Source organism: Anolis carolinensis, chromosome 2 (genome assembly GCF_035594765.1).
Source record: "Anolis carolinensis isolate JA03-04 chromosome 2, rAnoCar3.1.pri, whole genome shotgun sequence".
Taxonomy (NCBI): Eukaryota; Metazoa; Chordata; class Lepidosauria; order Squamata; family Dactyloidae; genus Anolis; species Anolis carolinensis.
In genome coordinates, this window is record NC_085842.1 from 68,935,481 (window position 1) to 68,955,305 (window position 19,825).

The window sequence follows — 19,825 nt, forward strand, 5'->3', positions numbered from 1 at the left end:
GTAGCGTAGTCCACACACAATCTACTCCCGAAGCTGACGAATTGACTCCGCAAGGATTCCTTTGTGGCAAACACCTATATAGGATCTTGTTTTCCCGCCAAAGAACACTTTCTCTGGGGAACAAGAAACGAAACCTATTCTGTGTCCAGATGCAGGACTCCTTAAACTTTCCCAAGGGAAACAGACTTAATCATCTAATTGTCTGGCAGCAATCCTGGCGCTCCTGCGAGTCGCCTCCCGAGCGCTTCTATCTTGATTATAATAAAGGCGGCGAGAAAATGGGGGAGATTTCTGCTCAAGGCTTGTTTGGCTGACTTCTTGTGGGCAAACATCTTGCAGCTGCAAGGGCTCCAAATCCGGCAGAAACGGTGGGAAACCCAAGTTTTCCTCTTCATCTGTCACAACAGTACTAGGAACGGGACTACATGGCCCATGAGTCATCACAACTTTTCTATGATTCTATGGTGAAGAGGCCATCTGATTTAAAAATTCATGAACACAACTAAATGTAGAAGGGAGTGGAAGATGGAGGCAGGATAACTCACTAGTTTTTGCAGAAGCAATGGGACTCAGAGGAAGCAAACTGTTGCATTCTGATCAAATGGGGTGACATGTTTACATGTACTACCTTTTACAATTGTTATGTCACACTTTATTTTCAGCTTTAAATCACTACTTTTTATTTTCAGTTTTAAATCACTACCATACCATAATAAAGACAGCAGCCACCAATTACACCCAGAATTTATGATAGACATAGTAGTTTGATTGCTCTTTGGAGCCGAGTCCTATATTTTCCCTTAGTAATTAAGGAAGTAACAGGACATACTAATGAAACACTTGGTGATCAGAATATTTCAGGTAGATCATGATGAGAAAAGGTCTGTTGTAATCTAAGACATGTAGAAAAGATCATTCAGTGCCTCCCTAACTTTCCGAAGATTCAGATTTTTTAGCCTTAGATTTGTCTATGGCTAAGCTCTTTCAATTGTAGATATGGAACAGGAACCAGAGTAAGATGATACTTCAGATGTATGGGTACTGTTCTGGAAATAAATGGGAACTGTGTAATGGTCACTTTATTAATGGAATGCTTGAAGACCAGTGGGTTCTGGCCTTGTGAATTAGGAAAGACAAATTTAAATATCCAACTCCCCCAGAATTCCTATAAGGCCCACTATATTTCAGTTTCAAATCTAACAGTTTCTCTGTTACTCTTTTTTACTATGTTTATAACTATTTAATATGATTTAAAATAACTTAATATAGTTTGAAATTTAAAATCTATTGCTTTTAATTTGGATTGGAGGTCTATTTTAATGAAAATTACTCAAGGATTTCATTTGGCTATAAACAAATAAATGAAGTACCGTAAGTCTGCTAAATATGACAACACGATTTAATTGTTTTAATGGACATTTGAACCATGGGATTTAGTTATCAATGCTGTATACAGCTATAGTATACTAATGGCTCCATCTGGTGAACCAAAACAGTTTCCAGCTCTGATTCCATCACAGAAATGCAAAAAACCCACCACAAGTGAAGAAAGAATCTCTGGCAGGTTCACATTAGTTTTCTCCCTTCTTTTTCTAAAGGACAGACACTTATCCAGTGATCAGGTAATAAATTTACTGTTCTTATCTCCACTGCATGCCAACATATGCTTCATATGCAAAATGTATAAGGATTGTTAGGTATGTTCAGCTGTAGTGCCATAAAGTCATTACAGCAATTGTTGCAATATAAAGACAAACCTGAAATTGGGTATGGCTGTTCCTTTTTTGCCTGTATAAAAAGAAGTCATTATTTTGAATGCCTGAAGTTCTTTTCTATCTATTTTTTTTTATAGAAAGGGAAACACAAAAAATTGTTTTCTCTATAAAGTGAAATCCTGTCAGCACGGCTAATCCCTAGGGGAATCAAAAGTATAAGCCCCAGAACAGCAAACAAGTGCACGGTCAAAACCATGTAATCAAGATGAAGGCCTCTTCATACTGAGATTACACACCCCATTGCCTCCAATCACAACCAAGGACGACAGGAACGCAAGCTGAGAGTCGTCTGATTTTGCAAGGATTGACAAAGCATGGCTAACAACAATCCAGCAGAGAAAACAAGAACTGCATGGGATTTGAAAAGTCAGCTTTGTTTTTGTGCTTTGGATTTGAAGTTGATTAAATAATCGAAAAGGCTAGGCTATTAGGTCATGATTTCTATGTTACAGCTGTCCAGCTCAGGTTGACAGACACTCTGCAAGGCCTGTTGATTGAAGAAGAGAGGCAGAGGAAATCTCTGTGGTTAGCACAGCAACCGTCAATGGATTGTGAAAAGAGACATGATCAAAGGCAGAAAAAGAGCATTTAGAAAGCTTCCTTTGGTAGAGTTTAATGACATTGCATCGATACATATTCAGCAGTGGTCCTAACCACTACAATAAGTTTGCTAGAGAGTGTTATTGCTTTGCACAAAACTTAAATGGATTCTTCTGCAAGCTGGACATGTTAAAAGCAATCATGAAAGGTAAGATTTATTTATTTTTTACCTTTTGTTAAGAGAATTTGTCTCATTAAAAACAATAGCCTTAACAATCTTAGCAAATCCAAAGGTAGGTAAAGGTTTCCCCTGACGTTAAATCCAGTCATGTCTGACTCTGGGGGTTGGTGCTCATCTCCATTTCTAAGCCGAAGAGCCAGCGTTGTCCGTAGACACCTCCAAAGTCATATGCTTACTCTCCTTTTATTGGAGCCAACTGTTCCACACTAGGCAGAAAGTGGGACAGAAAGCACCTCTAGTTTTCTCATATAAATTTGAAAATACTATTCATTGAGGCAGTTCATATACTATTATTGAATTAAGTTTAAGAAATGATGTGCAGATAAAAACAGTTAATGGTCCCATGTAACAATTGGTAGATGCAGCGGTGAATTTAAATCTGTTTAAATATCTGCCATTCTAATTTTGGTTTTGCATTCAGTAACTACCATTTGACTAGACATATGAATAATATTTGACTTGAAGTTCAATCCTTTGAATGTTTAATAAGAAGTCTCACTGCTTTCTGTGAGACTAATTAGGCTTCTGCTTAGAAATTACTTATATTACTGATCACCTTTGTGGAACATTTATGAAAAAAAACTTTGCTTAACTTTCCACATGTCCACCAGGCATGTACAGTTATTGAACATAATTGCCTGGTACATAACTATCGAGTCCATGGATGTAGGCTATTTTATAAAATGTCTTAAAATCAGCAAAACCTTGTTTTAGGGATTTATAGACCATTTGGATCTTCTTTTACTTGAAATAAACATTCAGTATGTCAGGAAACACAAAATGGGTAACATACAAGAATAGGAACAAGTGGGCTCCTATGCACTTTACTCAGAGGTAATTCCTTTTATGTATTACTAAAACAGTAATAAAAATTAAGAGTGCCATACTGTGGAGTAACATAAGTCGAAGTGGAGATATTTTGAGACTTGTGAATAATTCTTTTAATTTTCCAGTTTGATCAACAAATGTCACAGTTATTCAATTCACAAAACTCATGTCACTCAAATGTGTATGTCTACCTATAGTCTAGCCCATTAATTTTATTGTTACCTTGTAATTCAAATTGGCATTGAAATAACTAAAATAAACTGAGCACTTGAAGTCAGGAAAACTCTCAAATGGTTAAGTATTCACTAGGACTGTTCTAACAGATTAATCTGATTGATGACATCATGATATGCAAGAAGCTGATTAAGACTTATGGACAAAAATGGGACCACTCATATTGATCAACAGATTAAATGCTTTCCATAAAAATTGCTAGTGTGCTTGACATTCTTGAGGAGTCAGCTAGTGCAAGTCAGAGGTCATCAACCAATGGATTTCATTCATCAAAGAACCTGAAAATGTATAATGAGGTTTCTTCAAAACATTACTACTGATAACACAGAATTTGAATTATATTAGTTGCCAAATTCAACAAAATGTTGAGTCCTCTAAATGTTCTCAATATATGTTTGAAATGAAATGAACTAATTTACTATATATTGTTTTGGTTGATGTAAATTTGGTAGTAGATACTTGCATGCTGACAACTTTATGGAAAGTAGTTCTATGTCAGATAGCATGCCCTCCAACATTTCATAGATGAAAATTGGGACATGTGTAGCCAAGAAACATCAGATCAAGATGGCAAATGTTAGTAATGAAGAAAAACAAAAAAAGCTAGGAATAGATTTAGGCAGTTTGCTTTTGTCTGGGCAGACTGGGAAAAAAGGATTGTGCCCCCTCCTCTCCCCCCAGCTGAGTCAATGAAATGCAAACCACTCTTGCACTCTGAACTCAATCTACAGCAGTTGGAGTATGCTGAAGACAAAGGGGGAATGTGGGAAGAGGAGAGATAGCTGAGAGTTTAAAAGTAGCTGAATACATGACACAAAAGATGATTAATTGGGACCGTTTGTGCCAAACTGGAACAGTCAGAGGGTGTGAGATAGACTTTAAATTCTAGAATCTTAACTTTGGAGGGACTACAAAGGCCATGTAGTCCAAACATCTACCATGCATAACTACAACATCCTGAAAAGTGCTTATCAACTTCAATGGGTATAACAGTGGTTTAATGCTCTACTCAAACATGGAATGATTCAGTCACAAATTGACTATTCAAACTGGACAGTGACACTATCTCAGCTGGTAGTGTTGTACTTGCTTATGGTTACCAACACACACCTTAAGCAACTACTTGTTAACATATACAAAGGATAAAAATGGAAAGATTCTGGCAACTCTATCTTCCTTTCTGTTCTGGCAACACCAGTAGAGGATCTAATGCCACCCATCACACAAAGAGTTTATTTCTTATCTTTGCTATCTTCTTCAGTATTCTGCACAGGAGAAATATTCTAATATTTAACTTGATCTGAAGTTCTTACAGGCCAATCCCCATACAAAATAATAAACCTACATAAATGTCACACAGAATTAGCAATTTTGTATTTCTAAAAGGGGAAAAACATTTCACCACTCCAGGACACTGCAATTAATCTGTCAGTGACCTTTTCAGAGTTATTGTGGGGCAAAAAACCCTTAAAGATAGATCAGAAAGACAATACTGTCTGATTTCATTACACTCATCCAATGAAGTGAGATACAGGTCATGCAAACCTACACTATAATAATTTTGTTAGAAGGTGCTATAGCTTCTATTACTCAAACTCTTTTCTTATTGTCTAGGTTCATTGCTGTTCATTTCAAGTTTCATCATGCTAGCAGACATGGCAAATAGTTGTCCTCCAAAATGCCTATGTCACCAGTTTTCAAGGACAGTGGATTGCCGGAATCGACGACTTACTGAAATCCCTTTACACTTACCGGTTGGAACTCACATACTGCTTTTATCAAATAATCGTATTCAGAAGATTAGTCAACATGCTTTCACTGATACATCAGCTCTAAAAATTCTGGATTTATCTAATAATTCCATCTCAGGTTTATTGCCTGGCACATTCAAAGACCTGCAAAATCTACAGATTCTAAACCTCACTAAAAACTATATTGGATATGTAGACAACAAAACCTTTAATTTCCTTCCACGACTAAAAGAACTGGATTTATCATTTAACAATATATTCAGTCTGCCAGGAACGTTAGGAAATAACACAAGGCACATAACTTTATTATCTCTGAAACATAATAAACTCCAAAAAATAGAAAGACTTCTACTGGAATCACTTCCAAATCTGAAAGTGGTTCTTTTCAAAGGTAATTTCTGGCAGTGCAATTGTGAAGTCTTTGGCCTTAAATTGTGGTTGGAAAGTTTTCTCTATAGAGGTAAGTAACCTTTCCTTATTTCATATATATCATACACCCAGGAAATATTTACTTATACAGTATGGTATCTGTATTACTATAGTGACCAAAAGTAACAAAAAGTGTTGTGGCACTTTAAAGACAAATAAATTTTATTTGGTTACCTCTTGAGCCTTATGGTGTTGTGGATACACCTGGAATACTGTGTCCAATTCTGGGCACCGCAATTGAAGGGAGATGTTGACAAGCTGGAAAGCCCAGAGGAGGGCGACTAAAATGATCAAGGGTCTGGAGAACAAACCTTATGAGGAGCGGCTTAAAGAGCTGGTTATGTTTAGCCTGCAGAAGAGAAGGCTGAGAGGAGACATGATAGCCATATACAAATATGTGAGGGGAAGTCATAGGGAGGAGGGAGCAAGCTTGTTTTCAGCTGCCCTGGAGACTAGGACGCGGAACAATGGCTTCAAACTACAGGAAAGGAGATTCCACCTGCACATCAGGAAGAACTTTCTCACTGTGAGAGCTGTTCGGCAGTGGAACTCTCTGCCCCGGACTGTGGTGGAGGCTCCTTCTTTGGAGGCTTTTAAGCAGAGGCTGGATGGCCATCTGTCGGGGGTGCTTTGAATGAGATTTTCCTGCTTCTTGCAAGGGGTTGGACTGGATGGCCCGTGAGGTCTCTTCCAACTCTACGATTCTATGATTCTATGATTCTGACAGCAAGGCTAGGAGATGTTGCTTGAAGGGCCAGCATTTAAGCTGGAGCCCAGCAGTGTTCAGTACTTTCTTTAACCAAGCTTGGAAGAAAAGCCTATGGAAAATACTTCTAATTCTTGGTCTGCAGAGCAAGTACAAGCAAGCTCTTCTGAGCAGGCAGTTAAGTGCTCCAGCTCATTTGGACCTGTAAAGGGGGAGGGGTCAACTTCACAGGTCCTTTAGGTTAGCAAAGAAATCAGCAACACTTGAGAAGCTATCATATAAGGTGATCAAGTGTGATACCTTGTTGCTTGCAGCAACTATAGCCTTTGAATCCATGACCCATGCTATTTGTGATCTCTGGACTGTGGACTATCTCTTCAGACTCTGGCATTTGAATTTTTGGATTAACCCTGGATTCTGGACTCTTTTGAAATTGGCCTTGGAACTTGAAACAGACTATCAGGTTATCTGTTGTTGTTGTCTCTCAGCTGGATTCTGTGGCTTTGCTTCGGACCATTTGATAACCTCCCATTTCTAAATGGGATATAGACTTCTGACACATGGCTGGATTGAAAAGCATATCATTCATGGGAGGGCATCGACCTGTACTAAAACAATTTAAATACCCTTTAACTAGACCATCCAGCTTGATCAGAACAATGATTCATAATTTTTAGAAAACTTACACCTTACTTAGGTTCTTTAGTATCTGGTATGGAGGTATCCTTCCTCTGAACATGGAGGTCTTGTTAAGCTACAATGAGTAATAGCCACTGATAGACCTATCCTATAATAATTAATCAAATTTTGTCAAACATCTGAAAGCATGGTGGCAAAAGGATTAATAATTGAACCTAAGAGATAAATGATGCATTAACTACTACCTTTGCTTAGAGTAACAAATAATCCAGACAGCAGTAATTCATACGACATATCCTATTGAAAGGAAGCCCTAGAGTCAATACTGTCATATTTCTAACATTTAGAAAGGTTTTGGAGTAGTATTAATGGACATTGACCACAGAAGAATATAACATTTTGCTTAATCCTAAAAATGTTTATTCAGAGGAAAACTCCTTAGCATGTTTAAGACTGATGCTTGAGCCTTCAGTTATAGGCACATTTATTAAGAAGAAAGACATACTGAAGTCCATGAGAAGATGTAGAATTAATCTGTAAACACAGATTTCACTGAGTTGCTATAAGTCTAAGTTGCCAGGATAATTGAGTGGTTCTGTGGTGTGGCAGATCAAAACAGTGTTTTGATTGCAAAGGGATGTGTGGTAGGAATGTGTGAGGAGTCCATTTTCACCAAAGGTTTGACACGCTTGACTTAGTCCTGCTGCTGTTCATGAGACACCATTTTTTTCACCATCTCTCTTTGATGGACAGCTGAAAATGAATCCAGGGGGAAATGTTCCCTATAAAAGTGTGCATATCTCACTAGTGCAAAATTTTGAATACAGAGACTTTAGTGAGGGTGTGTGTGTTTCCAGGCCAGGTGTATAATGTAAAATGTACATAAATGTAAAAATTAAGGACCTTATCAAATTGACAAGAGGCAGTGGGGTGATTCGTCAGCCTCCGTGGTGAAACTGCAGGGCAACGGGCAAATCCTGATGGCCCGCCTCACCCACCTTGTCCCTCACCTCATCCCATGTGGGGAAGTGTCAGTGCCCAGCTTCCCCCTGTTGTTTTCTATTCAACACAGGAAGCCTCCATTGTTGCGGGCCCTGCCTCCTATGATGCTTTGATCTCTCTTCAGGCACGGAGCCCCACTGGAAGTAGATCAATGTCATGTGATGGGATCCAGCAGGCTTCATGCCTGAAGAGAGGTACAACTGTTGCAGGATGGGCAATTTTGTCTGTCTGATGGAGTCCTTAGTAAAGAAAAGGACATTTCCTGTTCATGCTTAGAGAGAGACCAGCAGAGATGTCTTTGCGCATTTATAGTGTCAATACTGAATAGCAGTTATTATGGGCTACTCTCTAAAGTGAACACAGAAGGAGATGGGGGTAGGTTATTTCTGCTTCTTGTTGTGGGACATTGGCCCCTATGGCCCTGTTCAAAGCACTGGCTATGACCTATAAAGCTCTACATGGCCCACATTTTTTAAAGCCTGTATATATGAACCTGCCAATTTTTAATGACAATTCAATTAATTGGTGTAGGCCACAGACTGAGGAAAAAGTGGGGTAGTAACAATAACAGCAACAGCAACAACTTCTTAACTGTTACATGCTTGTGTGTACTGGTAGAATCCAAAACAGGGATCTTCAGGGATTCTATTTTTTTTGTAGAACAAAATCATTTATGAATAATTAAATGTGTCTTATTTGCTATATCAACCCAATAGATTCAAAAGATATCTCATAGGTATAGGTAGGTAAAGGTTTTCCCCTGACATTAAGTCCAGTCATGACTGACTCTGGGGGTTGGTGCTCATCTCCATTTCTAAGCTGAAGAGCCGGCGTTGTCCGTAGACACCTCCAAGGTCATGTGGCCGGGATGACTGCATGGAGCGCCGTTACCTTCCTGCCGTAGCGGTACCTATTAATCTAATCACACATTGGCATGTTTTCGAACTGCTAGGTTGGCAGGAGCTGGGGCTAACAGCGGGCGCTCATTCCGCTTCCGGATTTGAACCTGGGACCTTTCGGTCTGCAAGTTCATCAGCTCAGCGCTTTAACACACTGCACCACCACCAGGGGCCCATAGGTATACACATCGATAAATTAATTATTCTTTTTCCAAGTCTTTATACTGTTCTATTCTGCAGACATTTTAAATATGAAGGGAAATCAAGTTATTTCCAGTGCATTTTGGAGACAGCACATCTTGTGTATTCCACATATTTTTCTGGCACTTTTTTTTACTTACACAAAGCCAACAAATAGATCCTTTCTGTTAATTAAAATCAAACCTCTATTTGAATCTCTGTTGATCTATCCACACACACACACACACACACACACACACACACACTTTCTTTCCGTGTTGCAGCATCCCAAACAAACTTTGAATTAAAAAGAGAAATGAATATTCTGTATAATTAAAGGGGAAAAAACACAAGTACTGTCGAAGGCTTTCATGGCCGGGATCACAGGGTTGTTGTATGTCTTTCGGGCTGTGTGGCCATGTTCCAGAAGCATTCTCTCCTGACGTTTCGCCCACATCTATGGCAGGCAACCTCTGAGGATGCCTGCCATAGATGTGGGCGAAACGTCAGGAGAGAATGCTTCTGGAACATGGCCACACAGCCCGAAAGACATACAACAACCCAACACAAGTACTGCATGTTAAGCAAGTCAGCATAAACAAAATGGAGAAAAACCAGTTATTAACTATGCTGAAGGCACATTTCAGCAATACAGTTTTCACATGTGGTGAAAATGCATAGTGCTCTAGTTATGTAATTTCATATATAATTATATATATATATTGAACTTAACCTATATATAATGAACTTAACAGGACAGAGGAAGATCTTAGATTGCTGGAGCTATATTTTTGGGTCCAGTTTAGGGAGAAAAGCGGGATACAAATAAATTATTATTATTATTATATTCAAAATGTGCTGAGCAAGAAGAAATCAGCCATCATCCTACAATGGAAGAAGTAGAAAGCCTTATCTCTTTGCCAAAACCTTCCAACTATAGCAGCAGCACAGCTCCAAGTTTGTCTTACTTTCATACCATCGTGTAACATGATCTTATGCATCTGTGCTCAGAAATAAGTTTATTGTGTTCAATGGATTTTACTGAAAGTACTGGATCTAGTGAAAGTACAAGCAAAAGTGGGCACTTTTGGCCCTATTCAAGATTATTTGAAATGAATAAAAACCTTATCCAGGGAAGGCAAAAATTTTAGCAATGCATTTACTGTGGAAAACTCAGAGACCATGGGAGAAAGTCAGTTGGGCAGTGTGATGACTCATGGGCCTTGTAGTCCTGTTCCTAGTACTATTGTGGCAGACGAAGAGGAAAACATGGGGTTTTCGCCGGTTCAGCAAGAGCCGGAGTCTCTTCACCTGCAGGATGTTGATGTTTGCCCTAAAGAATTCAGCCAAACAGGCCTTGGGCAGAACTCCCCCCCATTTTCCAGGAGGGAAAATTATTCTAAAGATAGGGGAGTCAGGGAGGCTAATCGGAGAAGCCTGAGAATCGCTGCCAAACAAATGGCTGATTAGGTCTGCTTCCCTTGGGAAATTCTAAGGAGTCATGCATCTGGACAGAGTTGGGTTTCGCTTCTCGTTCTCTAGGGAAAGAGTTCTGTTGGCGGGAAAACGAGACCCAATATAGGTGTTTGGCGCGAGGGATTCTTTGCGGAGTCAATTGATCAGCTTGAGGAGAGAGATCGTGTGTGGACTTCGTAATCCCAGTTCCTTGCTTTCCGGATCTAGCTTCAAGCCTTGCCTTGTCTCACGGTTTTACCACGGACTCTGTTCATGCTTCATGTTCGTCTTGCCTCCAGTCACGGATCTAGTCAAGAATCAAGTTTATTTCCAGCCTTGTTGTCAAGCTTCATTGGACTTTAAAGACTCTGTTATTTCCCCACACTATTGCTTGGCAAAGTGTGTGTTTCGGTCAAGTGGATTAAAACTTTGAACTCTAATATCTTATATTGGACAATACATTTCTGGACTATATTTGACCTCATCTGAAAGGTCTGCTTCTGAACTATATTCTTCACTTGTTTTTATTGATTTTATATATTTCTTTAATAAAGATATTAGATAGAGACTGGCCTCTGTGTAAGGTTATTGGTGCTCTGCAGCCAGGGTCCTGACAGGCAGGGTCATTAAGAGATTTGCCCAGAATCTTGTATCAACTACAAAGTATACTTAGCTAGGTAGCTCTAAATGGTCTGTCACTGTCATAGCAATGACCCCCAAGGAACACTGTTTGGGAAATTATAAGGAAATGCAGGGTTTTCCAGTAAATGTGTTCTTGCAAGTATGTATATTTAATTATATGTACTTTATGATCATTTTGAAACTTTCTGGAGAAAGAACCAAGAATATTAAACCTTTAAAGCTTATTTGTATAAATACAGAAACATGGTTGAAGAGCAGCATTCAGACCAAGACTTGAAAGTCATGCAAAAACATCTATGCCTAGCACTCTTTGACCAACAAACTGTGCCTGTTTTCTTTCATGTAATAATTATACATGTGTATGCATATAAACTGGGTTAGAACATGGACAGAACCTACCAAAAACTGATCATGTGATGAAAGCCAACATATGGAAAGTTTAAAGTGGCTGTTATCCTATAGTAACAATGTTTAACAAATGACAATTCACTTGAGAATGAGCAGAGTAAAAGGTCAGTAGATCAGATTACATTGGCAGAATGTTTTACACTCAATAGTGACAAGCGGCAGATCTGAATTATAGTAATATGCCAACAAAATCTAGTTTCTGTAAAGAAGTGAATTATTTTGCAGTTTGATGGGCAGGAAAAAAATCATTTTAGAGTAGAATGGTCAATGGGCTGTTGATATGAAACTTCTTTTGTGGAGCCCTGGAACTAGAACTGTAATAAATTATTTTTTAAAGTAGAGTTCCATATTCTATGGCAATGATGTTATTGCTGGTAGTTCTTTTACTGTTACTATTTCCCCTTAGCTGAACTATATTATTTCCCAATAGCTATTTTCATATAAAGTGTATAAAGCAAGGGAACATTTATGCTGAAAAACAGATAACATGCAGTCTCTTGAAAAATTATAGAAATTTCCCCACATACTTCTAATATTGATGTTGTGCCTTCAAATCATTTCGAACTTATGGTAACCCTAAGGTAAACCTATCACAGGGTTTTCTGGAGCTGAAAGTTCACCAAGTGGGTTTCCATAGCATAGTAGATAATGTGTAATTTGCAGGGGGGAAATCAGTTCCCCCATTAGTTTGGAGTTTTAGATTTTTCAAAAGTACCACGAATTTAATAAAATGTTTTCTTTTCAGGAGGAATTAGTGATGCTGTAATCTGTTCTTCACCTGAAAACCGGAGAGGAAAAGATCTTCTCAAAATCCCTTATGAGTTGTATGGGATCTGCTCTCCTGCGGTTTCTCAAGTTTACCAGGCCAATATCCATCACTATTCTGACCACAGAAGTTCCCTGAAGCATGGCCACCCCAGTGAATATGGAGGAGATGGCAGCCGCTCACATTGTGAACCTAAGCCAAAGCCACGTCCTGTGAGCTTGCGACATGCATTAGCCACTGTAATAATAACTGGAGTGATCTGTGGGATTGTGTGTCTCATGATGTTGGCTGCTGCTGTATATGGCTGTGCTTATGCAGCCATGACTGCAAAATACCACCGGGAACACTCACCCCTTGGCAAGGAGACAGGGAGCCAAAGTGGGGAAAGAACAGTTTGAGAATTTGATTAAGATTTCACAAACAAGCATCCCCTTGATATAAAGTTGACTTACAAGTTGTGTTTTCATTTTCTCATATTTAAGTTTTTTGCATGCAGATAAACCTAAGAGAGAGCTGTGAAAGGATAAATCTGAAACAGCAGCAAATTGACTCCTTCAGCACATTATTTTATTATATCATATAAAAAAAGAAAGATGTTTGTACATAGCATAAACCTTCATAGATTCAGTATTTTATCAGATGCACCAGATGAAGTAGACTGAATCTATGAAAACTTATGATACAAACTTCAGTCGCTCACTGGTCTGAAATGTCCTACTAATATGCTAATGCAGACAAATACAGCTATGCTTCTGAATGTATTATTTGGGCTTTTCAAAAACAGTTGGCTGTGTATGTGTCCAACTATTATCAAGTACTCCATCCCTGCCCATGCAGGATGAGAGGTTTACTTAATAATTTTTAGAAATACTACTCTGTCCCTGAACATGGATACAAGGTTTCAGAGGAGCAAAATGTGTGTCATTTGATTCCCTCCCCCAAATCAACCTCACATAGCTGCGTGGGCATAATGAATAAACTCATGATCGGAGAGCAAAAGATTTTAAACCTCCACTTTGTGTATTATGGGAGAGACTGAAGGGCAGCAAAAATTAGAAAAATTAAAAGAACAATGCAGCTATTATCAATGTTTTCCTTTTCTTTAGTCCTACAAGTTACAATTAGATCCCTGCTGTGACAGTACCAAAAACAGGGTTGATACAGATGTAGCTGTTTGCTGCTTATGATAAGTAGTTATTTCTCACATTGTGCAGCAGCTAGTAAGTGAAATGGGAATCAGTGTGAGAGCTCACAAGAAGCTCTTCTAACCTTTGGCTGAAGTGCATGACTTTGGCACTGCATGCATATACCACCCTGTTCAATTGTGTACGAAGATGCTATTTATACATTCTTGAAATAATATAATATAATAAAAATAATACTGGATCCATGCTGGATTATCTCTGGAGAAGGATATTTTATTTTGTTACTGTGCTCTAAACTATATTTCCAGCAGTTTTATATTTTAACTGGTTCTATATGATCATGTACACTCAAATCTATAAGGAATGTATGATGGAAAAAGAAATTTAATTAAACTTTCAGATTTAAATAAAAGTTTGATTTATCATTACATTACAGTTGGTTGTCCCTTTAAGCAGCTCAAGTTGGAACTTTTTTAAACTAACAACAACCCTCTGGAGTAGGTTCGATAGAGAGAAAAAGTGATGGATTGAAATTTGTCCAATGAGGTTTCTTGCTAAAATGGACTTTTTTCATAGTTTATTGAGTTCAATTGGTCTCCTACAACTGTAAAAAAAAATTAATGAATTTCTTTGGCTTTCTGTTATAAATTCCTTCAGTTTCACACTTAGCCTCATAAAATATGTCATTTCATATCCTAAATAACTGTTACACATATATCTAGGGTTATAATTCTTTATTAATTTTTTCTTAAAGGTTGCAATTAATAATTTCAGCAATTTTCTCCCCCCTATGAATAGGTTTAAAAACAACAACATAATGCACTTTTCAAAGGCTATTCACAATTCAGGACATATTCTGCTCAAAATTCGCATGGTTGTTTGTAGAGAAAACAACATTTCCTGTGCAGGGGAGAGCATTCCATGTGAGGAAAATAATGTTTCAACACTGAAATATTCATTCCTGTAGAGAAAGTGCTGTTTTATGTAGGGGAGAAAAAAGGCTGTAATTCGAGGGTTTTCCTGCACAAAATTCACAACACTTGCTTTCTAATTTTTTTGAATTTTTAAAATTATTCTTTGTGTCTCCATTGAGGCATTTAAATTAAATTTCTCTTTCTATAATGCTATACCAATGTCATTGTTTTGTTATGTATTGAGATGTTGTGGAATGACTGAATGGAAGAGTTCAATTATTTTAGCCAGACAAGGGTTTGTCTTTTGCACTTTATTTTTCCTTTCAGCAAACAATATGCCTTTAACTGTTTCATCAAAATTAAAGAATTTTACCATCAAACTATCTTTTACTGTTAAACATAGTTGCTTAGGATAAAACAAGGCAGTACAGTTAGGCGAAGAATTCTGGTCTTAATTGCAAGGGAAGTCATGCAAAAGGGGGAGAAAACATACTTCATATATATGCAATTAGCTTGTCACTCATCACTAAACTGAGATAAATTAGTTTAAACACAATCGATGTGTGCCAAAGGTTCAGTCTTCAGCTTGTCTCCTTAAAAGTAAGTAGCTCTGGGAAAGATTTTCTCACAGATGTGGGACAGTCATTGCCAATGAGAACCAAAACCCAAAGGCAGGAAATACCTTTATTAGATATTAACTAAACTACTATTAATTAAAACTCCAAATGTATATCAGCTATCAATTTTTCCAGAGCTGTTTATCAGATGAAGTGGCATGGATGGAAAAAGGAGCAGAGAAAAGAGAAGTCCACAATTTTGGTGAGATGTTGTTGCCAAACACAATACTTAGATGGAAATTTCAGATCAAATGACTCATTGGTAGGTGTGCAGTTATCAGATTATACCCAGCAGTGAACACTGGGCTGGGGTAAAAATAGGGGCTCTCAATTCCTGAAAATAAGAGTTTTTTTGTTTTTGTTTTGTAATCTAGGGATCACCAGCTGGGGAATAAATGTTAGGTGATTGCAAAAGATGCCATTGAATTCAATTTGTAAGAATTTCTTTTACCTAGTACAACACCAAATATTCATCTCCAGGATTGCTGCTACAGGTTCTGTACTGTTTTAATGTTCTGTGAAAGTTTCAAGTATGTAGCTCGATGTATATAACTTTCAAATATGCAGCTTATATGTTTTTAGATAGTCTCATAGCAGTATTGCCTGCTTGTGGATTTTAGTATGACTGTATTGTCAAAGACTTTCACGGCTGGAATCACTAGAGTGTTGTGTGGTTTCTAGGCTGTATGGCTGTGTTTTAGCAGCATTTTCTCCTGACGTTTCACCTTCATTTGTGACTGGCATCCTCACAGGGATCAGGTGGCGATAAAGGAAATGGAGTGTATATACTTGTGGAATGTCCAGGGTGGGAGAAAGAACCAATGTCTATTAACCAAATGTGAAGGGTGCAATTGCCAAGCCTGGTTTGTAAATGTTTGAGTGGGATTAATCCATTAGCATGTGAGTAATTGAGAAGACTCAAGCAAAAACAAATTGCTACAGTCTGTTCTACTTTGTCTGTTCTTCCTTATTAATAGCTTCTATCTTGGCAACACATTCCCCAGTCTTGATCTGAAATATTGAAGGGTATGTGCTACATGCCAAAATATGGAATCTCCTATAGTGATTCCCTGGATTTGTTAAAACACAGACAGAAAATGTAACTCATTTTCTCCTTTCCATGGGTCTAGACAGAAATGCCTGACCAGTAATTTTGGGATGTCAGCAAAACTGTAGTGTTTAAAATCTGACAGATATTATATAGCTCCATAGTGCTTTCTATGAAATCCTATGTTGACGGCTTCCTAGCAGATTTAGTTGCCATTATATTTACAACTCGAATATTAGCTTCTTTGTACCCCTACCTGGGCTACATAAATCTCAGATAACCCAAATGCAGTTTTGAGAAACTGACATTAAGATTAAAGCACCTGTTGTTTTCATGAGCCAGTTTATATAATAAGAAACTATTTTTGGTTGTAACCTGTTACCTTATAAAAAGAAAGTGTTTGATGGCATTCAAACCAGATGGCCAGCATGCTATCTTGAATGAGATATAGGCATTGCATCTGTTATACATTATTAATGCTCTGTAGTTTTTCCTGTTCTTTAAAGTGTTCAGTCTTCACATAGTATAGAGTTATTAAAATTTTCAAAAATGATAGGCATGCATTATATGAATGTGTTCCTTTATTAGCTCTAATTAACACATATTCTCTTTAAAATGTCCACTTAAAAAAAACTTTATGTTCATGATAGTAACTCAACAGATATTTGAGCAATGTGTCTCACAAAATAAAACAGACATAAGAGTCTATTTGTTTATCATATGTATATACTGCCTTTCTTTTTAAAAGGCGGAGTACAACAGAAGAAAATACCTAATAAAAATGAATCCCCTTAAAACTCACAAAATTTACCAAACCATTAAATTAATTTTAAATGACAAATCACAAATCTTTGTCTGAATACCTTCCCTAAAACCAGTGAGAACGGAGACAGACAGTAATTCTGCATGGAATGCATTCCACAGTTTGGGAGTGACACAGGAGAAGGCCTCTCCCATGTGTTCATGAAGGAGGTTTCTTCAGGTAATAGCTTCGAAAGATTACTTCTGAAGATTTTCATATGTGGTCAAGTTCACAACACCAGAAATTCTTTCAAAAACAAGGCCTTAAACCAGTCAAGATTTGAAACCAACACCTTGAATTGCATCTGAACAACTAATGGCAAATTTGAAAGAGCTTTCACAATCAGGTAATGTGCTTCTTATCTACTGCATTTTGCACTCATCATCATCATCAATTTATTATTCCTCTCTTTCTGCAGCTCAAGGCAGGGTATCACATCATTAAAACAAGAGATAAAACACTATTAAAACATATAAACAAGATGCATAGACTTAAAATGCAAGTAAAAATCCAGTGATGAAATGCAGATTAAAATTTACAAGTTAAAATTGACTGTTAGGCCTGCCGGAAGACATGGGTCTTCAGTTGTATTTAAAATTCTGACAGCTGTTATAGCTGTTGAAGCACTTCCAGCAGGTCATTCCACAGTCTTGAGGCAGCTGATGAAAAAATCCTCTGGATGACAATTGCTACTTGGATTCTTACTGGCTGGAGTAGCTGCCATCCAGAGGACCGCACTGTCCAGAGAAGATTGTACAGGAGAAGGCGATCTTGTAGGTAACCTTGATCGAAACAATGTATGGCTTTAAAGGCCTAAAACACTTTGTATTTTGATGGAAATTAACTGGCAACAAGTGGAGTGACTTTAGTATGTGTGTCATGTGATCATTTCTAGATCATTTGTGTAACCAATCTGGTTGCCATCCTTTAAACTAAGTAGAGTTTCTGAACTTGGTATAGAGGTATCCCAACGTAAAGCGCATTGCAGAAAGTCCAACCTTGAGGTTACCAGTGCGTGCACTACCTAGGTCCTCTGACTCTGGGAAGGGGCACAGCTGACATATCAGCTGAAGTTGGCAGTAATTACTCCTGAACATCATATCTACCTGGGCTAATATTGGAGAGACAGATCCAGGACATTCCCAAGCTGCAAACACAGTCTTTCAGGGGGAGTGTAACCCTATCCAGAACTGGTTGACACACCTCCACCCACAGATTGGGACCCTGGATGGCAAGCACCTCTGTCTTATTTGGATTCAGTTTCAATCTGTTTTTCCTCATCCAGCTCACTACCTGGATTTTCCTAATCCAGGCATTTATTCAGAAGAGACATGCCATTTTTAGCTAAAGCTGCCTTTGAAAGCATGGAGAACTAGATTTGGGTGTCATCAGTGTATTGATAGCACCCTGCCCATGTCTCTGTATGATCTCTCCCAGGGTTTCATGTAAATGTTAAAAAGCATAAATGATAGAATGGCATTCTGTAGGATGTATAACAAGCTCATTTTTGAGGAGCAGCTATCCGCAAGCTTTATCATCTGGAACCTGCCTGAGAGGTATGACCAGAACCACTGAAACACAGCACAGTGCCTCCAACTCCAAATTCCCCCAGGCATTTCAGAATTCCACTATGGTTGATGGTATCAAAAGCCGCTGAGAGATCTAGAAACACCAATAGGGACACACCTGTCAGTGTTAAGACAGAGATCATCCACTAACATTTTTCTGGAAGCATAGCCGTACACAGAAGTCATTGTGGTAACCAAGATGTGATGTGACAAAGATATTGATAACTTTTGTCCAAGTCAGGCTAACTCCAGAAGGGCAGTAGATGGCAGACCAAATGCCATTGTATTTTGATACAGAGCATTCATCTGAAATTCTTCACATCCTTTCTGTGATTTCTGAGCTCTGTATTGAGTTTACTAGTGTAACACAAGAACATGCAGTAATGTATCCATTACCCAGTAACAGTCATTCTAAATTGGGTGAATGTACTGGCCAAAAGCTTTCGTAGCAGATTAAATACAGGTCTGTTTGCAAGTTTACAGACCTTATGACTGAAATCCCTAGACTTTGGGATAAATTGTGGTGGTACAGTTCACTGCTCTGCAATGATTCATATCATAAAGTCATAAAGCTCTTTGGCATTTGATGATTTTGGTTTGTAGCATGCATGCATATAACTTCTGCATCCCTATCTCTCAAAGACCAGAGAAGACTTTCTTGCAAATGTAAAGAGAAATTACTGTTCCAGGAGAAGACAAGACTGATCTTAAAACTATCAGTGATATCACTCATATCCATGAGATTTATGTAGCGGAATTGTACTGTTTCAAATGTATTTGGTGATCTTTATTACGAACATTTAAATGTATTCAGTATTTATTCATCACCTTTCATGTCTAAAACAACAGAAAGGAGGGACATCTGGAAAAGCTTGGCTACAGTGGATATCTCCTGATAGTGATTTATTACAAAGAAAGAAAGGATTATTTAAACTGCAATACTAATTACAAAATGAAAATAATATAATCATTCATATTATTTACAGTATTTATAGAAACAAAAGACTAATGTGGTTAAACTACCATTGACCTTCAGTAGGTAGGTAGGTAGGTAGGTAGGTAGGTAGGTAGAAAGAAAGAAAGAAAGAAAGAAAGAAAGAAAGAAAGAAAGAAAGAAAAAGAGAATCTACCTCAGGCCCTGTTCTTGCACATGCTTCACACACAGAAAGTCAACTGTGACTGTGTATCTTGGACTGCGAAAACAAATTCAAAATGTATGCTTATGTTAACATTTTA

The 19,825-nt window shown here is 37.9% G+C and overlaps 2 protein-coding genes across 4 annotated transcripts in view; one reads left to right on the plus strand and one right to left on the minus strand.

Annotated features, from left to right (window-relative positions):
* Nucleotides 1–19,825, minus strand: part of cacna2d3 (calcium voltage-gated channel auxiliary subunit alpha2delta 3) — a 713,907-nt gene that overhangs the window by 80,252 nt on the left and 613,830 nt on the right. The window lies entirely within an intron of this gene.
* Nucleotides 1,935–14,274, plus strand: lrtm1 (leucine rich repeats and transmembrane domains 1). Its single transcript, XM_008105246.2, has 3 exons — nucleotides 1,935–2,523; nucleotides 5,233–5,829; nucleotides 12,475–14,274. The coding sequence occupies exons 1-3, from the start codon at nucleotides 2,391–2,393 to the stop codon at nucleotides 12,891–12,893; spliced, it is 1,149 nt and encodes a 382-aa protein (XP_008103453.1). The 5' UTR covers nucleotides 1,935–2,390; the 3' UTR covers nucleotides 12,894–14,274.